The sequence below is a fragment of the Strix aluco genome, chromosome 9 (genome assembly GCF_031877795.1).
Source record: "Strix aluco isolate bStrAlu1 chromosome 9, bStrAlu1.hap1, whole genome shotgun sequence".
Taxonomy (NCBI): Eukaryota; Metazoa; Chordata; class Aves; order Strigiformes; family Strigidae; genus Strix; species Strix aluco.
In genome coordinates, this window is record NC_133939.1 from 18,774,921 (window position 1) to 18,797,538 (window position 22,618).

At 46.5% G+C, this 22,618-nt stretch overlaps 1 protein-coding gene across 1 annotated transcript in view; it reads right to left on the reverse strand.

Moving 5' to 3' along the window:
• The window catches only part of TP63 (tumor protein p63), a 104,393-nt gene extending 93,107 nt beyond the window's left edge, over positions 1-11,286 (reverse strand). Inside the window, exon 1 of the mRNA XM_074834554.1 lies at positions 11,225-11,286. Coding sequence (XP_074690655.1) covers positions 11,225-11,286 — 62 coding nt within the window. The remainder of the gene's footprint in view (positions 1-11,224) is intronic.
• Positions 11,287-22,618: the final 11,332 nt, after the last annotated feature.

The window sequence follows — 22,618 nt, forward strand, 5'->3', positions numbered from 1 at the left end:
AAGATAAACTTCATAGGCAATCTGTTCAGAAGCCACAAAACATTTTCAAGTTCATTAAAAAAAAAAAAATCCCTTTGGTCTAAATAATTTGCTCAGTTTCAGATACCAAACTAAGAACATGCATTTGGGTCTACCTTTCCAGGTTTACGCAAGACTTTTTTCAGCCAGCCAGCCAGCCAGCCCACCCTGATAGTTTTACAGCAGGACAAATGGAGTGATGCCTCCTCCACTCGGTGCAGGAGAGGACGAGCACAGATCTCTGCTGAGAGGTCTCCTGGGTCAGTGCCGCCTCCAGCCCTGCTGCCACATGCCAACCTCTGCTGCCCAGCTGCAGTTACAATTAAAGACAACAGAGACCATCTTTTGTGCTTCCAGGGGGACTGCCTAACCAAAAATCACCCCATCACCCACTCATCCACCATCAGTAATGGTTTGCAGCAGTTGCCTGGGGGCACGTCCCCAAGCTGCCAGGGAAGAAGGAGACTTGGAGATCTCTGCTGTTGCATTCTGCTACATAGTATGAGGAGACCCCTCATCTTTTCTGGAGGAAGAGGGGGGAAAGGGCAGGTATTAAATGCCCAAAGCAGCCTCAAACAGCTAACCACTTTCTTTCCAGTTATCCAAATCTTTGCAGCGTCAGGGAATATTGAAAGAAAGCAACAGCACCAGAAATGAAAGTGGGCAAGGTAATTTTCAAGACATGACAGTCATGACAAAATACAGCTATTACAGGCTTTCATCACTACTGTTGTGTAGTGATTTTAGGTATGTAATAAGGAAAATCAAAAAGTTCTGAAGAAGTGATGGTCAGAAATCTGACCTTCCTGAATCAAATTCCCCCATTTGAGCCTGGCTCATCAGTATTTTTCCTGTGAGCACAGAATTTACCCAATAACAATATCTGCAGCAGTTCACTGCTATTTTTTACAAGGAGCTTGCTTTCAGTATTTCCCACAGGAAATGGGGCTGTTTTAACTATTGTCTACTGAAATTTTGCAGTGTTGAGTGGAACCAGCATCTCTCAAGTTTCACTAGTCTACCTCCATCACATCAATACAGAGACCACAACACAGAATGAGAAATTACTTTATTTATTGCAGATGGTAAAATAAATCAGCCAAGCGCATCAGAGCTTCAGAAAGGCAGCCAGGGTGTCAGGATCTGGCTATCATTAGATATTACAAAGCTCTGAAAGAGGACAGAGTTAGGGAAAAAAGTAAAAATCCAAACCCAACAGAAAAGTTCCACCTGCAGCCACAGTATAGCAGCAAGGAAAGACCTTGACTACATCCACACCACTGGTCTGGTCTGGGTTCAAGTCTGGTTTGTGTGTTATCCCTTATCTACATGCAAGCATGTTTTTCAGATGTGGCCGTGGCCTGAGCTCCGGGCTGTCTGGAGAGGAAATGACTGTGAGCACTGTTGAGCTCAACGTCTCATTTTATGTAGCATGGACAATTTAGGCATGGTCTAGGCTGAGCTTCCTACAGTCCAGTCCACTCCTAATTGTCCTGAGCTCGTCTCTTCCTAGGGACTGCGTGACATCAGAGGAAGTGCCAACCGCAGGCCCCACATTGCCAAGCAAATCTGAGAGAAAGCTCCAGATCAAGCGTTCGTCACGAGCACGGATGCTCCCCCAAACCAGGGACAGGCGCTGTGATGGATAGCTGCCAGGAAGATCTCTTTGGGTTCCTGACTGACTTGCTTGTTAACACAATAAAAATGAGATTATAGAGTGCAAAGAGCAACTGTTACTGTCTAGGGAGCAAAGCCAGAGCAGTGTTTCTCCCGAAGATTAACAGGGGTAAACCAGAAAAAAACCCAAGCCACATTAGTCTGTACCTCTTTTAAAAGATAGAGTCAGAACCCAACAACATCTCATATGCAATGCTCATGCCTCCAGAGATGAAATTGGGCTCAGCACTTCTCCCAGGGAGTGCAGGAATGAAACATCATCTGAGAAACTCTCATACTGCTGATTTACATGCTCCTGATAACACCTGACGGAGGAGCAGAAAATAGGTCATTTCAAGCACAGTATTCTCTAGTGGCTGATACACATAGAAGTATATTATAGGGGAACTGATGGAGTGACTCTACTGTTAGATATGGTGCATTTATGTGGAGTCCTTCCCAGGCAGCTCCACAGAAGCTGTGAACACTCAGTGCAGCATGCACTCCTGACCATGAGATCTGTGTGCCTCGTTCAGCCTGCAGCTGGGCATAGATTTGTGGGTCAGGACCGAGGTGCTCAGGGGACTGTGCTCTCAGATCTGGTCTTGGCAATAGACTAAATTGAATGCCTGTCCTCACATTCCTGCACCAAACACCATTTCTGGTGTGTTTCCAGCCAGCCAGAAGAGAAAGGAAGGAGCTTCTGCATCTCTTCTCTATGGTAAGGAAGTTTCAATCCCTTCCAAAACTTTCCTGAGCACTGATGCCATCCAAAACCCTCCAGAGACAAACAAAATAAGAGATGCAGGATACACCTCCCTCCCACTCCTGCTACAACTACATCCACTGAACTGAGTGTGCTTTTCTGGACCAAGCCACCAGGAATACGCAGACTCCGCAGCATTGCAGAGGCACACACAACTTTTCTGGCTGTGCTTGTAGCCCCGACTGCTCGTGCTGGGTTGCAGCCCTGCAATGTGCTCTGAGCTCTGTTTAAAGCCTGGCATAGGTTTCCTGTGAGCAGCCTCTTCCCTGCTTGCGCCATATCACTATCCATGGCATTAAGGGCATACGGTCCCCAGGACACTAAAACACTCTGCCAAGAATGGAGTTTCTTTTAAACTTGCTGAGATTTGAACCTTTTTGATGTGTCAAGGAACCAGATCCTCTCTCTGCCAGGGTCACCCCAACAGCTCCTGGGGTTTGTTTGCCCAAGTGCTTGGTGTGGTGCAGCTACAACCCCGGGGAAGGCGCTGGGCACCCCTGCATGCCCCACAGCAGGTGTCAAGTTGCTGCTGTCCCGGTTCATACAGGACAGGCATTTCCCAAATTTGGCCACTGTGAGGAGGTGGCAGGGAGAGGCTGGTGAGGGGATATCCTACACGGGTCTCGAACCTGGCCCTGCACCAGAAAGAAGCAAAGCAAGAGAAATCATGCAGCCCACACTGATTTTCAGCCCTGGGATACTATGCATGGCAGGGCATTTAGTCATATAAATATAGTCAGAGGAGAGGGACAGCTTCCCCAGACAGAGAACATAAAATATGTGATTCTTTTTTAGGACAGGAAGGTCTCAGACTGTCTACTGCAAAAGGCTTGTGACATTTTGAGTTGAGCCAGGTAAGACTCTTGGCTCCTTAAGGCACCTACTCTTATGAAAGCTGCTTCAGTCTTTAATCACACAAATTCTTTTCTCTATGGACTGCTCAGGGGACTTAGAAAGTCCCTCTCTTAAACTCTCTCCAGAAGGTTGAATTTTACAGAAATATAAAATAAATCATTGTGATAATACAGAAATTCCCCAGAACTCTTTAGAAGCAGGAAACTGTAAACAGCAACATCCGGTGTTTCAGTAAATAATTAAAATGCAAAACAGAAACGCCAGCAAAGCAGATGTTAGGTGCAGATTCCTGTAATACGAATTTGGTTGAAGCTCCCTCTTGTTACCCCTCACAGCCAACCTGCTACATCTGATGTGTTTTGGATGATAAACCAGAACTTCCTTTCCTCACCCCTGCCACCAGTGATACTCCTATGGGAAAATGAAGTCTTCAGCTAAATACCACGCTGGCTGCATTTTTCAGCACATAGCAACTCTGTGGCAGGCCAGCTATTGCTAAGCCTAAGGGCAGAGAATCCTTCTCTCACAAATAAGAGCACTTGCAAAAACCTTTCTCTGTGTCACAAAATAGCTGCAAGACAGGGCAGATGAAGGACAAAGAATTAAGAGCAGATTATAGCCCTGGAAGACAGGAACAAGTGAACTGTTTATCAGAAACACTGGTGGTGTGTAAGGGAACGCTACCTGGAGCGCTCACAGGATCTTCGCTTTTGCAACTATGCCTGGTGCTAAGAAATTACAGGGTTGGTTCCCTATAATTTTTATCAATACACTGCCACACCTAATGTGATTTATGATTTTTGCTTGTGATTATCTTTAAGCAGCAGCTCCTGGAGTGCTACGAATACATCAGTTTCCCATTTCATCAAAAACAGGAATGATGTTTCTGGTCTGTATGTTTTAAGAGGAAAATTCACAAATATGAACAACCAAACTTAGAAGACAGTGTAAAGGAATTTTCTTGTCTAACATTAAGATTTTTAATGCTGTAATATTTGATCACCTAATGCCCATGTTAATTCTCAGAGCCAGCTGAACTACAACTTCACAGCTGTTACAGCCAGCTCATAGACCCCACTGACAACAAGCACAGCAATCCCACTGTTTTGGCCCAGCAGCTCTGGCTCCTGCTTCCGAGTTTAGAGGCAGATACTGCTGGTAATACACAGCTGAGCAGCTGCTGCTTGCAGCATCCAGCTCACCAGCATACCGCAAGCTTCTTTCCACGCATTTTTCAACATGCCTTGACTTAGGTGCATATCAACATTACTAAACTGGACAGGCATTGAACCTCCCAAGGCAAGGTTTTGTAAGCAGACTTATTTTTATGTTGCAAAGAGCCTACTGAACCCCCAATCACTTACTGCAGGGTTTCCCCCTTCTCACTCTTGGAGGTGGCTGTTCTCTTTATAGCTCCATGCGCTAACCAAATTCCCCTTGCTTATGTGCATCAGTTATTTATCACATCAGGCCACCTGTGGCATTCAAACACCTGATTGGAGATGACTCAGCAGCAAAATCCTGTGGGGAGACGGTCTGCTACACAGTGGTGATTACAAACAGGAACCAGAAATTCCCAAATAAGCCCTAGGAACAGATACAGATGTTTTCATGAAGCTATCTAAGCAGATAGAAGGATATTATCTCTCTAATATCAGCAGACCTAGTCAAATAGACCTCAGAAATCTATTAGAGCAAAACATTTTCCTTCTGATTATTTCAGTTTTGATCATGGGCTACCAAATTTTAAACTAAAGTAAAATTTATATGGCAATGTAACCACTGGTTCCCACCACAATGCCCATGTTCCCATGAAGGTTTTCACATAAGTGCAAAACTAGATTAGAGCCAGGCAACAAATGAAAAGCCAAGTTTCCTTGATTTCTTCCTCATCCAAGACCCTCCATCCTCCCCCATGTCTTGTGACACCTATGGACATTTTTTTAATAAGAGTTCAATACTCCTTTGGCGACTTGTTGGATGTCAGAGGGTTTTGTTTTTCCTAAAATTAAAGCTGAGCCCTTCCATTCTGTATCAGGCCAGAATCCTTGTGTTTGTTGAGAGGAGCCATTGCAAGTCAGCTTGTAGCAGAAGGTACCATGCAAATCAGGAGGGGATTATAATTTATAACATGTACCATGAACACCATAACATCTCTGAACAGATAAGCTACTGAGAACTTTCTTCTTTAAATTCTTCAGTATTTTTGGAAGTTAAGCAAGATCCTATGAATTAGGTATTCTCTCCTCACAGTAAAAAGGACCACATGAAAGACTTCACATATTCTCCTTACAGTCCTCTGAGATCTGGGAAAAAACAGAAAACTGTCAATTTGGTTCCACTTCAATCCTTTAAGCAGTACTAAAAGGACCTCCAAGCAGACAGACATTTTCTTATAACACTCTTGAGAGGCCTGTACCGTTTTGAAGAGGAAAAGAGAAAAGTGCTGTCTTTGGCAATGACTGCGAAGGGGTTGCGACATCGTCAGCACAACGAAGTCTCTCAGACATAGAGCAAAGAGGTCCAACAGGGACAAAACAGAGGAGGGACTGCAGGGGCTCTGCCAGGAAGAATGAACTGAAGATGGTTTGATGTGCTGCTCTTGAGTGGTGTTTTCCAAAGATACTATCTTCTAATCCCAACTTCTGATGAGACTGCAGTATAAGAACAGGAGACCAACCAAAGAACAGACCTCAGAGATGAGATAAATACCCTCCCCCCTCCTCACCACCAGCAGCGCACATCCTTAGTGAGGTGCCATGCTGGCAGCATGTCCTCCGTGCAGAGCTGCTCTGGAAAGCCCTCCTGCCCACGAGACCACCCTGTGATAGCTGTGTCTTGGCACACTGCACACTATCCCCTTGCAAGCGTCTGGCTCCAGCTGGGGACCCTCCCCCAGGGTTGACAGCACAGCCATGAAGGTGACCACCACCTCACAGGAGAGCTCACTGAGGCCAATAAAAAAAAAGCACCTCCCCAGCTTCCCTCCATCCTTTCTGCATGAAGTCAGTTCTGCTCCTCCAGAAGTCACTAACTCTTCTGAGCACACCACAAGCTGCTCAGAACAATTTCTTTCCCCTCTCTGAGTCTTTGGAAAGTACCTGCTGTATCACTGGCTGTTTCTGCAAATAGATCTATACCAAGTCATGTGGCTTTCCTTACTTGGCTTCAGGTCTTTCTGCCAGCATGGCAAATTTGGGCTCCCATCTCAAAGGTAAAGGCAGATGAGATTTGTCCACCCTGCCACAGCTAGTTCAGTTGTTCTTCAGCAAAGCACAGCATGAGGAAAGTGAAAAAGTGTGCAGTTGCCCAAATGCAAGAATTCTGCAGAGCCTGCACATGAGATGAAACACTCCTTGGAAGACGTTAACCTATGGCAGCTTAAGCAAAGCTCTGTCACAATGTCATCCTCTAATACCTGACTGAAAGGAGAGCTGCTTACACCAGCATTGATTCACAACCATGAAGGGGCACAGCACGCTGCTGCCTGTAATCAGGAGGGGTAGCCGTCAATGTTTTGCCTGAATGTGCCCCCTCCCTACCCAAAGGGAGGAAACCTGCTGTTTCATTACTGCTAATTAGTAACGATGAGCACTGGGTACAGTGAGTTTTTCACCTTTGTACTGCATTACAAGCATTAACATTGGCGAGACTCCTATCTGATAATTGCAGTCCGTTTACCAGCCCTGTTTGATACGTGTGGGAACCAATGGAGAAAGGTGAAGCGACATATGCAATGCTCCCAAGGAAAGATCCCTTTGAACCCAGGAGCTCTGGCTAACTGGAACAAGACCCCGGTCACCAAAATCTATCAAAATTCAGCACCCAATGATGCTGTCATGGCTCATGCCTCCCCTCCCTTCCATGCCCCAACTAATTTCTGACAGTTTCCCTCATCCTCTTCTAAAAATAGATTTTTTTTCTACATACCTGGTTGGGCTTTTTTTGTTTGATTATTTTTTGGAGCAACCCATCCAAAACCCAGGACCATGTCTAAGAAACCAGGGTTCCAGCATGGATGGTGCAGACACCAGAAGATTTCAGGGTTTTTTTTTTCGAGCTTCTGTTATTAGTGAGATTTGGGAGGCTGGGCCATATCACACTGTGGTGAGAATACAAATCCAGAAATGAAAGGGGAAAGAGCAGCTTGTGTGAGAGGCCTTTCATTCAAAAGGGAGGAGTGAGCCACAGCGAACGCCTTCAACACATCAGCGGTGCGAAATCCTGAGGCCACCAATTAGCCTGGGCATGGGGAGAGGGGCGAGCAGAGCAGGCAGGACCATAGTCCGGTGCACCAGCAGGTGCATTCCCAACAGCCCCAAAGGAAGAGAGCTCCTGGGTAAAACACAGCCTAAAGACCATTATTTCCAAGAACACACGTAACTTATCTGTAAACATCACTCCCTCAACCAAGCATTAGCTGAAAAAAAAGTGGCTTTGGAGAGCGAGACTAATTACATAGCTCTCAACGGCTGGACTTTGATCATAATTACAGTGCCTTCTTCATCTTACGTTAAGTGGCTTTCAACTGCAGCTAGGTGGGCACTTCTTGGAAGGTGGAAATCCCGCCTGTTTCAGATAGTTCATTTTATGACTCAGAGCTAGCCTGGGTTTTCTGCAGCACAGGATGAGCTCCCACGGTACCATCCAAACAAGTATTTCATGAGAGTTAGTGACTTGGCACTTCAACGCAGGTACTTCTGTCCTGACAGCAGCACCTTCCCAGGCCCAGGAGCCAGAGCACTGAGCCTGCTTTATCAGTGATTTCAAGCATTTCATGCAAATCCGTTTATAAAGGAAGCAGAAGTAGAAAAACTTTGAGGTTTTTGCTCAACTCTGTTATTGCTGAATTTTAGCATTTCTTAGCTCTTTCTGTTTTAGAAGAAGCAAGATGAGCACACTCAGGATATACCTTTCCAACCTCATTTCAGACATTCACATGCTACCTTTGCACCCCTCGCTTCTGCACAGGGAGGTACGTCCCAGTCAGTGCCCGGTGCCTCTCTGCCCCTCTCTCAGCTGGGCTGCAGCTCCCGCACTGAACTCCAGTGCCCACAGCACCAAGTGGGGTTGTGAAGGAGCAGGCTGCTGTCCTGTGCCCTAGCTGAGCTGTCTGTACTTTTGTGTGATGCAGGAGGTTCTTTGCTTTGATACCCACATTTACAAACGAATGAATCGCCTAAACAAGAGAGCTGGGCTGTGGAGACAGAGACTGGAGTGGCCTAAACAATAACACAGCACTGGGAGTCTGCTCACGCAGGTGTTTTTCCCTACCTGTGGCACTGAATTAATGCATTATTTGGATACCCCGTAGCAGCAGCACATAGTTTCACTGCTGGGAAACAATAGGCAGTAAGTATACGAGCATTATAATGGCACATTAATTAATGCTCCTAAGCATGATCAGTGTTCACCTCTTGACAAAGGAAATGTTTTACCTGGCTCCCATGCTGTCTGCCTGCTGGACAGCCTCAAAGTGAAGAGATTAATAGATGAAGCAATGGCAGAGGGTAAATATAAGCCACAAATCTTAGAGCTAACTGGGGTTTATAGCTGCTTCCCCCCAACACTGACCTACAGGGAAATCTGTGTGACACACCCCCCCCCCCCATTTTAACAGGGTTTCAAACACTTTTCACTATTGTTATTTTGCCAGTGTGCCTCAGCTCAACGTTATCAGTTTGCTGTTTAGATTATTACTAGATGTAATTTTAAAGTTGCAGAGAAGAACACTGGTATTAGCTAAATAAAGCACTTTGACCACATCAAAGCAAAAGTGTTTCAAACTGTGTAAAATAAATGCCATTGTGAAACTATTGAATTTTGTTAAATCAGTCAGACAAATGTCACCCAGCACATCATGAATATCCAACCAATGGAGCTTAAAACTGAAGACCAACTATGTCTTCAGACTGAGAAAAGCACCTCTGGGACCAGCTTTCAGTCAGTTTTGACCTGTGGCAGAGCACAGCCACTAATAACTGGACAAATGCTACTCTCAGCTCATGTAAACAGACATGCATAACAGCTGAGGCACGTTGTTACTCTAAGCTACATCTTGATCAGGTTTTATGACTGAGGGGTGTCACAAACTCTATCTGTCCCAAGCTGTCCTGAGGCTTCCCACACTGCAACGGTAACTTAAAAACTCATCACACTGCTAAGGTGTGCGGCACAGAGCAGCATTTCTAGTGAACGGCCTGACTTGTGGGAGAATGCAGATTTGAAGAGGAGAAAGGCCCATTTAAACAGAATACAGCCAGGGGAATTTTTCTTCTTTAATTCCTGCTACAGTTGGGTTTTTTTGCCTGAGCCGCAGCACCAATTTTATGAACCTGTTCTTTGACATGGAATGGGATGTGACTGGCAGGAGTTCACAGGGGCTGGGAAGCTGTCCCAGAGCTCAGGTACATTTCCCCGTGTATCTTTATGCCTTCCAATTTTATTATTATTATTGTTTTTAATTTTCTGTTTGGGAATTTGCCCGGCTGTGGCTTCCAGCCACTGAAATTTATTTGTCTGCTAAAGACCCCATTGCTGCCAGCCCAAATCCGCCTTCCCGCTTGGCACTGCTCTTGTACAGCTCTTCTCCTGGACACACGCACGTCCCCACTGGGGTCAGCGAAGCTGGGCAGATTTGCGGGAGATCAGAGCGTGGCTGCATGTGCCCGGCCAGCCCTGGGGCTCGTGTTGTGGAAGGTCTCGCCGGGGAAACCAATACCCCCGGCTTCATTCCATATTCCTCTGCCACGGCAGTGCAGCCAAGGACCGTGCGCTATTTCCCAGCTCCCCTCCTTCCCCTCCGCTGGCCTCAAACTCGGCCCCTCCTCGCTGCCAGGCCTCCACACTCCTCCCCAGAACCTTCGCACAGTGGTGGCACCGAGCACCCAGTGGATTAAGGGGGGGATAAACACCCCCACAAACATTGCAACAAATCACGATAGTGGAGCAAAGAGAAGAAGAGATCACAAAGCTGCCTGTAATGCCGTGGGCTGGGTGACGGTGGCCAAGCCCTTTCTTCAAGACAGCTATGCAACACAAGCAGCCTTCCCCAGCACCCTGCAGAGGATGCAGAGTGAATAGTTAACCCTTCCAGGGATCGAATGCCTTCATGAGACACCAGCCAGGGCTTTTTCAAAACGCAGCCAGAAACAAGCCTTAAAGTAGCTCAACAAGTGACTGTGCTCAGAGGATTTCACCTCTCCAAACTTTACGACTGGAAAAATACCATCTACATGTCATTTACATGCTTAAATATAGTATCTTCTATTGGGAGAAACAAACAAACTGACAATGTGATACTGTGATACCTCGTGCGGACATGCTCTTTTATCTGCTGGAAAGTTATAAAACTCAGTGTAACAACAAAGCTAAAATAAGAGTGGTTGTCAGGCTCTGAGGTTGGCTGTTAAACAGAATGAAAAAATATTCTTGGAAAAATGCTCCCTCTTAGAAGGCAGTTTTTTCTTCTCTGAATCTTTTCAATGACTTATTTATCCTTTAATTCAAAAATCTCAGATCCTAATAGTTAAGCTCCTATTCTTTCCAGGAGCTTTTTCATTTAAAGGAACAAATAAACACACTATAGAAAGCTAAAGCAATTCCTGCACTACCCAAAACACAGAGTAACCTTCTGCTCCAAAACACAGGGAAAAGATACTATCAGCTTTCATGTTATTTATCATATATTTTTTTTCTCTAACGCCAAAGAGGAAAAGGAAGATATCTTAAACGGATGCCTATAATTAAACAGTAACCTGTTAGAAAGCCAAAAATAATAATAAGCTCCACTGAGCATGAAGAGAGCGGCACATTTTTTCCGCGTGCAGCCCAGCTGCCACCGGACTATAGCAGAAAAGTTAACAATTACACAAGACACTCAGATCAAACCTGCGATAGGAGAGAATTACGTCACACTCAGAGACTCACCGCTGGATGCAGGGATCAGGGTAGTACTGCAAGGTGGTGAAAGGTGCCGGTTCAAAATTCATTTCCTTCAAGCCCCAATTTGGGTACAAACCAAAATAAAATAAATAAATAGATATAAAGCCAGCAGGCTAAAAGCAATAAGGTCAAGTGGTACACGAGGTACAACTTTAGAGATTTATTTTACACTTGCGAATGGGTGGGATCTCCTAGGGACTTGGCCAATGGGATTCATCAAGTGACCTGAGCATCACCACCAGTCCCTCCTCGCCAGCTGGGCATCTTCTGCACGGTTATTTTCCCCTCCTCTCAACATCCTTAATAAACTTTGGTGTACGCTGGCCACACTTGTTGTTGGGAGCTCATCTGGGGCATCTCTGAACTTCTGATCTCGTCGGTCATTGGTTGCCTTCCCGCCTGACTTCACCGTTTAATTTTGGCAGCTCTTGCAATTTTGCAAACTGCCGTGGCTGCTGGTCATCCTCGTCTCCAGATGGCTGGAGTTTCCTCTGCTGGGTGCAGCGCCAGTGCTGAATATCGTCGTACTTTAAAAGGTTTTCTTGTCAACTCTGAGGCTAATACCTGCGTAAAGTTGCCTGGGGAAATTTTCATGCCACAGTTCAAACAGTCTGTTGTGGTCACAGTTTCAAAAGCTGAATGACAAAATATGGGGAAATTCCTCAATTAAAATTAACTCTGAACTTGTGCTCCTCGGCCTCCCCTTCCTGCCCTCCTCCCCCCCAAGAAAACTATCAGACATAATTGATAATGTTTCCCTTTATATCTTTTGAAATTTTTTTCAAAAAAAATTGAGATGATATAGAAATCTTGCATTGTTTTGATGTTCTGTAAATAATATATACATTTTCCACATGAAAAACAACAATATTTTCAAATATCTTGAGGAGAAAATAAAAGTAAGAAAAGAAGAAAACAGAAATCATACCTTTTTCAGGCCACTAAAGCCTAAAGAAACAAGAGCAAAGTGAAGTGCACCAAAAAAACCTACCAAAGATGAGAAGCAGGTTTGATTTTCCTGAAGGAAAATAAAAGCCATGAATAAAAGCTTTAATTCCCCCCTCTTTTTTCTTTTTTTTCTTTTTTTTTTTTTTTTTTCCCCCCCCCGAGTCACACAGAAAATCATTCAGGAAAGCAACCTGTTTTGTCCCCCCTGTTTTTCCCTCTCCGTGGCTCATCCAAATAGTACAGGCTGTAAACCTATCCTGGTTTTGTGGTTTTGGAGAATGAATGAAATATGAATCAGGAGCTAAATTAAAATGGATTCCAGCAGGAAAAAATAGCGCCCATGTATCTATGCACTAGTGGGATTGCATCTTCAAGCAGACGTATATGTTTGTGTGCATGAAGAGAGGGGAAGGGGCTGCCCTATAGCTCACCTACAGCGCATCTTTTGTGCTGATGTCAGCACAAATGCCAACCTCCTAAGCAAAAGCCAGCAGCCCTCTGAGGCAGCAGTGATTGCCTCTTATTTTTCCTCTCTGTGTTTTCCTTGTAGGAAATTTTTGTTCGAAGAATGTCATGTGGAAACATTTTCTTTGCTGCCTGTGCCAGGGTGGCAGGGGAGCTATTTCAGACTTGACATTCTCCACCCACACTCAGCCTGATAGTTCCTAACATCTGTGAATTGTGAATCCTGTAAACTCGCAGGGCTGATCCCTGGCCAAGTCCAAGCAGCTTTTGCTATGATAAGTGGCATTTGCCAAGGAAGAGAGACTGGAAGTGAAGGATGTATTTATTTACTGAAGTTAAGGGCTCCCACACTGCTGGACGCTGCTTCCCCTGCCTGGCCTGCAAAGGAGCAGTAATACAAAATACCTTTCTTCTCTTAGGCTGAGCCTGGGAGTAAACACTTGTAGCCTGTATCATTGGGGAAGAAGTGTGGAAATGTTCAAACCAGGGTCTTGGGGAGGGAAGAGAGGGAAATCACACCAGGGCTTGTGTACACACAATGCAGCCCAGCGGCTGCATCCCCTTCTGCTGCTGAGATCGGGGCTGTGCCTCCCCCTGTGCAGCCGCCTCTGCTGGGGCAGCAAATACCTCCAGGGAATGGGCAAGGAGGGCTAGGGACCAGAGCAAACTTGTGGTCCATACTGCTAGCCTGGCTCTGGTCTAAGCTTTAAACATCCACCCTTAACCAAAGACACAGCAGGCAAGTCCTCTTCCTGCATAAACCATTTGAGCAAGAGCTTCAGTTCATGCTGTCTTGCTCCAGGACTTAGTTTCAGTCTGGACCCATGGGTGGGAGCATGGATATCCAGCCTGGCTGGGGAGGTGCACACAAGCACCAGGCTGAGCTGTAGGTACACTGCTGAAACCTCATGGTGGCTCCTAGTGACACACCAGAAGCTTGGATTTCTTTTACCACACACTTAGTGGGACTAGCCGTTACCTCTGAAGGCCTGGCTTCACAAAAGAGTGGCCATGCATTGTATGCTCTCCCAACAGCCTGGAAGAGTTTGTCTTTCCTGATAGATTTCAGCCTGAAATGCATAAACCTCATGTAAAAGAAATATTGTGTGATAACAGCTGTTCTTGTAGAATCCTGCCCTACCTACTTCTCCACGGGAGCTGGAGAAGAGTCTTTCCCAGCACGGCCTGAGTGCCAGGGCCAACACACTGGAGGCAGAGGATGGCTGGACAATTCCCACCAAGAGACTCAGACCCGCTCTCCCGGTTTTGGCCAGTCTCCTCACCTGACATGTGCCCAGATAATGATGTATGGCCAGATCATACATCCCAAGGGTTTTGTGAAATACAACAGGCACCTCCTGGAATTGATGCTGCTGGGCCGGCCTCTGCCTCCAAGGGTGAACCTGACTTCTGGTTTTACACTACCTTAGCTGCACAGCAGAGTACCCCTTGGTACTTCAGACACATTAAATACAAGTCTGTTACAGCCCAAACTTCCAATCCTGCTTTTAGTGCTAAACACATCTAGCAGCACCACAGTCAAGAAGAGGTAGTCTCCAGCTTGCAATTCACACCAAAAGAATAATTTCTTCTGAAAAAACATAATTTAAAAAAGCACCACCACATAATTGTAATGAGAAGTAGTTGCTTGGAGCAGGGCTCTCTTCTCATTCACAAGGCACTGATGGGAGGGTGTGTCTAGCAAGGGCATTTCCATAAAAACTTCAAAAAGGGCCACCAACTGCCCAAGGTCCTTACCAGCCCTCGTGCCTGGGACTGGGCAAATGCAAATCGCTCACGGTTTGGCTCGTTTTGTCAGTGCATACAGCAGCTGACTGCTTTTCCCAGAGAGCTGGACATTTTTGGCCTCCCACAGAGATCTGGACATGTTCTGAAGTAGCTCAGAAGTTCTACCTTCTGCTTTTCCCAGCTGGAAAACAGAGCCACGGAAACCCACTGGTGATAGTGCACAACAACCACCACCAAAAGCCAGTCTCCTGATTTCTCTCCCCCAACCCCAGCTTCCTCCCTCCTCGCTGCTCACAACCAACATTTAGCTGTGGGTTGATTCACCATGAATTTAGGCAGAGATATCTACCATTGCAGTTAGACTGCGTCAAACTCCTCTCAGCTGCAAGGCGCTCCTTTGCATAGCACAGTCCTCAGTGGAAACACAAGCCACAGGGTGTGTGCGTGTGTGAATTGCCAGTACCCCATGCATAGCTGGGAGGCTCTCAAGGCTCAGTGGTATTTGGCCAACCTCATTTGCACTGCCTTGAAGAAAATCTACTTGGAGATGGAGCCCCAGACACTCAAGAGCTGAGTATTTCAGAGGGGTTCTGAGTGAGTACATGAGGACTGGCAAACTTCATGGCAGCCTGGGAGCGCAGGCAAAGGGGAGCTTCTTGCAGTAGCAGACCTCAAAGGTTGTCAACTCAGGAGGAAAAGGGGCTTGTGATACCCTCAGCGTTTACTACCCTTCCTAGGAGGTTTCCTTGATGGTAGGTGAGGGTGATGTTAATCTAACTACAACAGGCACGTGTCCTGCAGAAGCAGGGCGGAAGCCGGGGTGTCAGGGATCTGTCTGGCTAGTGGATTTACAGCCGAGCCTCTAGTGCTTGCGGTAAGCAGGCGGCATGGGGATATGCGGAGGAGGCATGTGTGTAGGTGGGCAAGAATGCAGGGCATCGCTCCGCCACTGCTGCTTTCACGTCTGGGAGAGAAAAACAGCCAGAGAAACAGCTGTGGACTACTCTCCCATTACCCCTCTGTACACCCTCTCTACAGCTTTGATTTAAGCTGTCATTGAAACAGCCACGAGATTATGTTTTAGCAGAGGCAAACATTTATATCGTCAGAAGGAGACTGCTGGGGATTCATAATGGTGTCCCCACCACCCAGACTCAGTGCCAGGATGCCTGTGTGCCAGCCCCAGTCCTGAACAAGGGTGAAAGGGAGAGACACAGTTTCCTGACATCTCTGCAGCTCCAGTCCTGATCTATGGGTCTGAGGACCTCTGAACAGCTTGGAGCTAAGGAAGACGGGGAAATGGAGATGCCAGCTTTGCTACGAGCCACCTTTGCAACTACTAGCTTCAGGATTTGCCTGGAATCAGCCCCACCCTTTCCACCAGGGGATGAAACATTTCATTCGTAGTTTGGGGTTTCCAGGGGAGTGGTTGTGGTCGCTTTGCTTTGGGTTTTTTTTTAAGTTAAAATGAATTTCTCTTAAGAGCAAGAAGTCTGTGGGATATTTGGGGATTTTTTGTTAGAAAAAGTTAAAGAGAGGGAAATAATTCACCCCACCAGCAATAAAATGTCTTTAGCTTGGCTATCCAAGGGAACAGAAATAGACAATGGCAGTGTCCCTTTGGAGCACATTTTCAATTTCAACTAAATATAACAGATGTTTAAAGGTCTCAAAGATATTAATGTTTTAGTAGTTTTGTGAACAGAAGCAAGCAGAGGAAGGACAAGTTTTCAGTAATCCTAGTGAAGGGAAAGAAGCAACAGAAGTATGGCCCTCACAGACTTTGGAGGATCTACCCAAATGCTGCAATAGTGGGAAAAGCTTCCATAGCAATTTACATTTTGTCTCCAGCCAATCTCTGATCCCAGCAAACTTAAAAAATAAAATAATAAATAATACTACAATTCTACACACAATCTTCCCCATTCCCCCAGCACATTTTGTCCCTCATGCAAACATAAACTGGTAAAAAAGGGTAATCATACCCCAGCCCCTCCATGGTGGCATGGTGGCATGGGGAGCCCAGAGCTGTTGGTGGGGACATGATGGGCTGAGCCCAGGCAGCAGCTCCGGGACAGCGCTGTGCAGACCTGTCTGCGGTCGGGTCTTGCTTGGTCACTGATGGCCAAGTCTGCATCCATGACTGGTGACAACTCAGTGAGCGAGCAGTCCAGCACAACCCTAGGCACACCTAAAAAGAAGTTGACAAAGGTATCTTAATGTACTGCTCCCCACATCCTTCTCCTCCAGCTGAATCTGAACATATCAATTCTAACAAGCGTAGACTTTAAAATACACGCCAGCTTCAAGCTGCTGTCTGCATGTGATACCACACACCTGGAGCTCTGCACTGTCCTCATGTTGGCCATCAACTGTTACATAGAGCTAGAAAGAAGCAAAGGAGATGGCACTGTTTCAGCCCTGCTCAACAGGACAACATGAACTACCTTCAGAGCTGTCTGGTTGCCTTTAGGGTCTCCTCTGTCATATCTGTAGTGTCAGAGCATCATCCACTTGCAGTAAAGGACAGTATAGTTTGGTGGGGGTAACAAATGGTTTAATGAGGCACAAATCACTTGAGCATTTGTCCCCAGAATCTTGTCTCAGCAGGGACTCAGATGACAGTGACTGTAAGACTGACTACCCCACAGTGGAAAAGCTGAAGTCTTCCATGTTCTCCCCCCTCACCATCACCCACTTCGCAGTCTTTGTCTGTCAGGACATGCCATAGTCCTCTGCTTGAGCAACTGTAAAACTATTAATACTTCCAAGTCACCCAGAACAGCTACAAAAGGAGCTTCCCACTGCTTCCCTTTCTACTCCAATCAGGAGTAGAGGCTGGCTTCACTTCTAATGCACCAGCCTTTATATCTCACTGACCCCAAACCAAAATCCTCAGAGACGTAGCTTCCTACATCACAGTCTGATGGTAAAACCTCAATACAACTATGGATGTCCCTTCTTCTGGAGACATTCCCACCACTGAGGGTCCACATCGGGCCTTTTTCTTCCAGAAGTGAGGGCAGGAGGAAGTTGTGCCTCTTGTTTTCATGTAGCTGGAAGGAGATGGTGTGAAAGCAGGCTTGAAGCTGAACATGCATTTTGGAAGCTGCAGTCTCCATTTTCTTACCAGTCAAACAAAACTAACTGTAAGGGTAATACCATCAGTGAAGAGCAGATATGAACACTAGAGGGGTTCCTCTTAGCTATTACTAAACTCCAGGGCTCTTCTCTCTATGAAGAGGGAGCAAAAGGAACCGGGTCTGAGATCAACACCAGGACACCAACACCCCAAACTGGAATTTTGCTCCATCTCCCTGGTATGCCACAGAAAAGCGAAACCCAAGCCTTATGGTATTCACACATATGTAAAGAAAGTAAGACACAGAGAGCGGTGACTATAGGGATAAACCAGAAACAAGGCCAAAAGGAGACTCCCCTCCTGCAGTCAGGTCCTCAGCAGTGCTCTGGTCCCAAAAGATCCTGCCCTGTCCTCGAGAGCTGGCAGGACACCGTGCAACTCCCATGGGAAACTCCCGCCACCTGAGGTGGGGAGGGAGCGACAGACCTGCCCGGCAGAGGGAATTTCCCTCCCTGACGTCAGTGCAGCTGTGCCACCGTCTCCGGGCGTTCCCGAGACATAGCAGGGCCACAGCCTGGGCTAAAGCTGGGCTGAAGCTCCCCAGGACAGGTGGCAACACCCCGCCGTGGGGTCAGGATTGCATATCAAAGGGGTGGCAGGAGCTGTGTAGGTGGAAGGCTTGGCCTCCCTGTACAGCTGCCCACGACATGTCTGGCATTCTGGCGAGAACCGCACCACAAATACACACAGTGTCATCATGCCCTGCGGGGTCAAGCCCAGGCTGGGGACAGAAACTCTGGTGACCACATCCTTATGGGTGAAGGCCTGCCCCGGCTCTGCTCTGCAGTGGGGTGGCTGGCAGAGGAGGGCAGGACCAGGAGCTCTGTGCAGTTTCCCTTCAGTTTTCTAGCAGAGGCTCACATTCATCCTCTGACCCTAGACCCATCTCAGAGTTTTCTCATGCTCTGCTCCCATCTCCAAGGGCTTTCACATCAGAAGCTGCAGAGGTTGGTGCATGGGCATCAAGGACATTAGCTTCTGAAGTGCTGGTGACAGCCAGCAGCACCAGACCAGAAGCAAACGAAAGAAGAGGTTTGGTCTACATGAAGCAAGGCAAAAGCTTTCAGCAAGTTGTCTGCGTGGAGAGATTCACTCAGCGAGAAAGTCACAAGCAAGGATGGCATTTACTGTCAGCCTTAATGGAGGATGCAGAAATACAGTAGACTGAATATTGCTGCATCACCCATCTTTCACTCCCTATAACTTTTCCTTGTGAGTCAGAGCTGAGCTGAATCATAACAATGTCTTGTTGCTGCTGTCATCCCCTGCTGTTTTCCATCTCCTGCATACTCAACATAAGCAGAAACCTCTCTGTCCTTTTGGCAGCTTCAGAAAAGAAATCCTCCATGCAAAAGCATTGGTCTCAAAAGAATTTCTCATTTTCAAACAGGATACAACAAAAACTCACTGCTTGGCTGGCAGAGCTCTAGTTCCCAGCATTAAGGCTGTGTCTCTCTTGCAATCCAAGGTGCAAGCACAGCTCCTGCAGGCATACCTGAACTAATGGGATTAAAGCCAGTTCAAGAACCAGTAGCAATTAAAAAAAATCCCCAAAGCATTCACCACTAGTGATGGAAGCCCTGGCTGCAAACCTGCACATCCTCTGCTAAAGCCTGCACTTCCACACCTCCCCAGCCAGCAGTACCCAGCTCACCAAAATTACCATTAACGTGGGTGTGTTCACACAAGTAATAATTGCCCTACTGACTATGCTGGAGATACAGCCCAGGAACACCTGCATTTAGGGGCACAGAGGTCCTTTTCCGGGTTTACAGCTTGAAAAACATCAAGGACAGCACATGCTCAGGTCTACTAGTCAGTCCATCCTCCTCAGGATGGAGTGCAAAATCCACTTAATCAGTAACAGTGAAGTACATGGGCATAAAGTAAGGCTTTGGTGCCACTTAAGTAACATGTAAAAGTTAACAAAAGCTTTTTTCCCCTCTCAGAGCAAAGCTCAGGAAAGCTGAAGAGCCAGTGTTTCATGTCTTTATGAAGCAGATAATGACTTAAGGAAAGTGTCTTTTATTACCCCCATCCTTGCACTTTGATGTTAATAGCCCATATATGCATCCTCAACAACAAAACCTCATGTGTGATATGATCAAAAATTTGCACCTCACTTTTTCCAAAGTGAAATAATTTCTGCTATGACTCAGCCTAAGCATGTCATTGCACCCCTGAAGCAGACAAAAGATTAACCCTCTGTCCCAAGCTCTCAACAGCCTTCAGCTTTTCAAACCAGGGTAATTTCCCCATTGCTACTGTTCAGCAGAAGCCAGCATTGCTCTTCACTAGGAAGTGGACCTGCCAGAAGCAACACGCCAGCTGGGTAATGCCAGCTAAACAAGAGGTACCCAGCACAGGCTATCCTACATTTTCAGAAACCCAGTCCCTCCTCCTGGGGGATCAAGCCTCCCCCAAGCAGCAATGCTGGTACAAGGCGCAGCACGCAGCAGGCAGATTGACAACCGACAGTTGATTTCCAAGAGTCAACCTCTTAAAAACCTCAGCCACGTAACATGCTTTGAGGCAGCACACATCTGCCTGCAGGAAAGCGAGTTATTGCGAGTGCGCGTAACAGTGCCATCTGGTGATCCCTGCCACCGAGTTATTGACGGCAGCGCGGTCATGGGCAGCCGCCCAAACCTCCCGCCACCAGCTCCGAGGTGCTCAACAGACACTTCTTTGCAAAGTTTCACTGCTGAGCGCTGCTGCTGTCGTCTCATGGGGCGGCAGGTCAGAAACACTCAATCTGGGAGTAGGGATAAGGGGGAGGGGGGGGTGTCTTTTTTTTTTTTTTTTTTCCTCTGCTTACCAGCTTTCCTGAAAAGTCCTGCAAGCATGGGTTTTAGTGAAACTGAGCTAAGTCCCTCTATTCCCCATCCTATTTCGATCCATCAAAAGGCTGAGTGAGCCAAATCCTGCCTTTTGCAACGTCTCTGCAGCCCTCTGACTTGCCATACCCTTTGCCAGGGGCTGTTCCAGATTCACTTAGACCATGGTCTCTGTGGGTGTGAAAGCAGAGGTCAGCTCTGTCTTGCAGGGGTGCACTAGTCCTAGATAACAAGGGTATTTTAGCCCCTAGGCCCACATTTGAGACAGATGCACAGCTGGGAAGCATTCCTGCCTTTTTTTTTTTTTTTTCTCCCAAGTCAGTCTTCTTAAGGGTAGGGCTCCAAAGCATGTTACAAATTGCTCAAACAGCATCAGTTCAGAAACCTTAACACTGCCTGCCTCCTACTCAAGGATGCCCAGGCAGCATCCACAGTCTGCATTAACTCGGCTAAAAGTAACAGCTTTTGCAAGTCCTGGGGAGCCCACCTACCATACAGACAACTCCTGCACCCAAATCCGCTGCATCCTAAGCACCAGGGCAACCAAAATGCGTGGGATGCTGTCACACATTAGCCACTGAGCAGTTACGGGCTGTCTGCCTGTAATCCACAATAAACATCAGGTAATTGGCGTTCCCTTCACGCTCACTATGCAAGAGGTGCCACCCAAGTCCTCCTGGGACAGGTCCTGAAAAAGCAGGGGCCTCCCAAGGGCTGATCTCAGCTTTGAGAAGAACCTGTCACTTAACATAGCTCTTTCCAGCCTGCTGGAAGGGAAGGAGGGAACACCTCCAAAACCTCTCAGGCAGCTGTAGCCTTGGCAAGTGCATCACTAATCTACTAATGGATGTCCCAATATCCCAAGTAGATACACGTGAATCTTTTCAGTAAGTCACCTCAGAAGATGAGGAAGGGGAATGCTCATAACAGCATTTTCTCTGGTGTCTTCTCAGTCTCCAGAAATGGTCAAGAACTGTGCTTGTTCTCCTTCTAGGAGAGCTGGTATCTCATACCTTTGGCAGGTTGTATTACAGACCTCCCTCTGCTCTAAATAAGAGTAGAAACACCACCACCCTCCAAAAAAAAAAAAAAAAACATAAAAAAACTTTCCACAGTCTGCGAAGCTCACAGTAACACCTCTCCATGTTTCTTTGCCTGATGCTAACTCCTAGCCCTGTCTCCTGTCTCCCAGGAAGTGAGAAGCTTATTAATTGCTTCCAGTTCTAATGTCGTGAGGTCTCTAATGGATCTATACTTGAAAGTGGTGTTGAATATGCATTAAATGATATTACTGATAACACCATTTAAAACAGCTTTACAAATAAAGTGCATACCGGGCTAAAAGCACCTAATTAATGCCTCTTTCCAAATAACTTATCCTAAAGCATTAGCAATCAATTACTAGGCAGACAGGCTTTAAGAAAGTCTCTTCTAAAACAGATTGCAACATGCAGATTCTGTGTTGTTAAAACAATTCACATGCCTTTTTCACACATGATTTCAAGTTACTAAGGTAAGCAAGACCACACAATATAACTTAATACATAGCAATCAAAAATTTCCACACAGTCCTTTAATATAGAGCCATGTCCCTATGAAATAAGTGATGCAACAGACTTTCCCTGAAGTCCCAATTCCTGCAATTGAAGCTTAAGCCCAGCAAAGAAAGAATTAAAATTCTTTGGTTGCCGCTGAATCACTGGCTGCATTGGGTTATTTTACTGTGCATTAGACTTTAATTATAACTAAGCTCTACCCATCTGTTTTACTCCGTAATTATAGATGCAACAAATATTTCACAATTCCAACCGTTAAAGGGATCTAAGAGCTCAGTCTGTGATGTGCAAGGTTGGCTTCATTAGGACCCTTTTCACTCTTGTTTAAAGTGCTGGGGAAGAGGAAAGAATACTCTGCACATGAAGGCTGCTGTTATTAATCCCAGAAGGCCTTTGCTGCATCAGCTTTCACACCTCTTGGAAGGACTGCAAACTTACCTCTACCAGGGCACAGAGGGCCACACAGTGCTACCTGCTGGTGACCTCTAACCCAGATGTTGCTGGTACTGTAAGAGCTTGAGAGAGGGATGAGCAATTCGGATCACTTGCTAAAGGCTCATACCCTGAAACATCAGCAGTTACAGCATTTGGAAAGGACTCTGGCAGATAGGTTCTGGGCTTTTTTGCTGGGGAGACTAGAAGCGCTTCCACCCCTAGCTGTCCACCTGGCTGCTCTAACTGT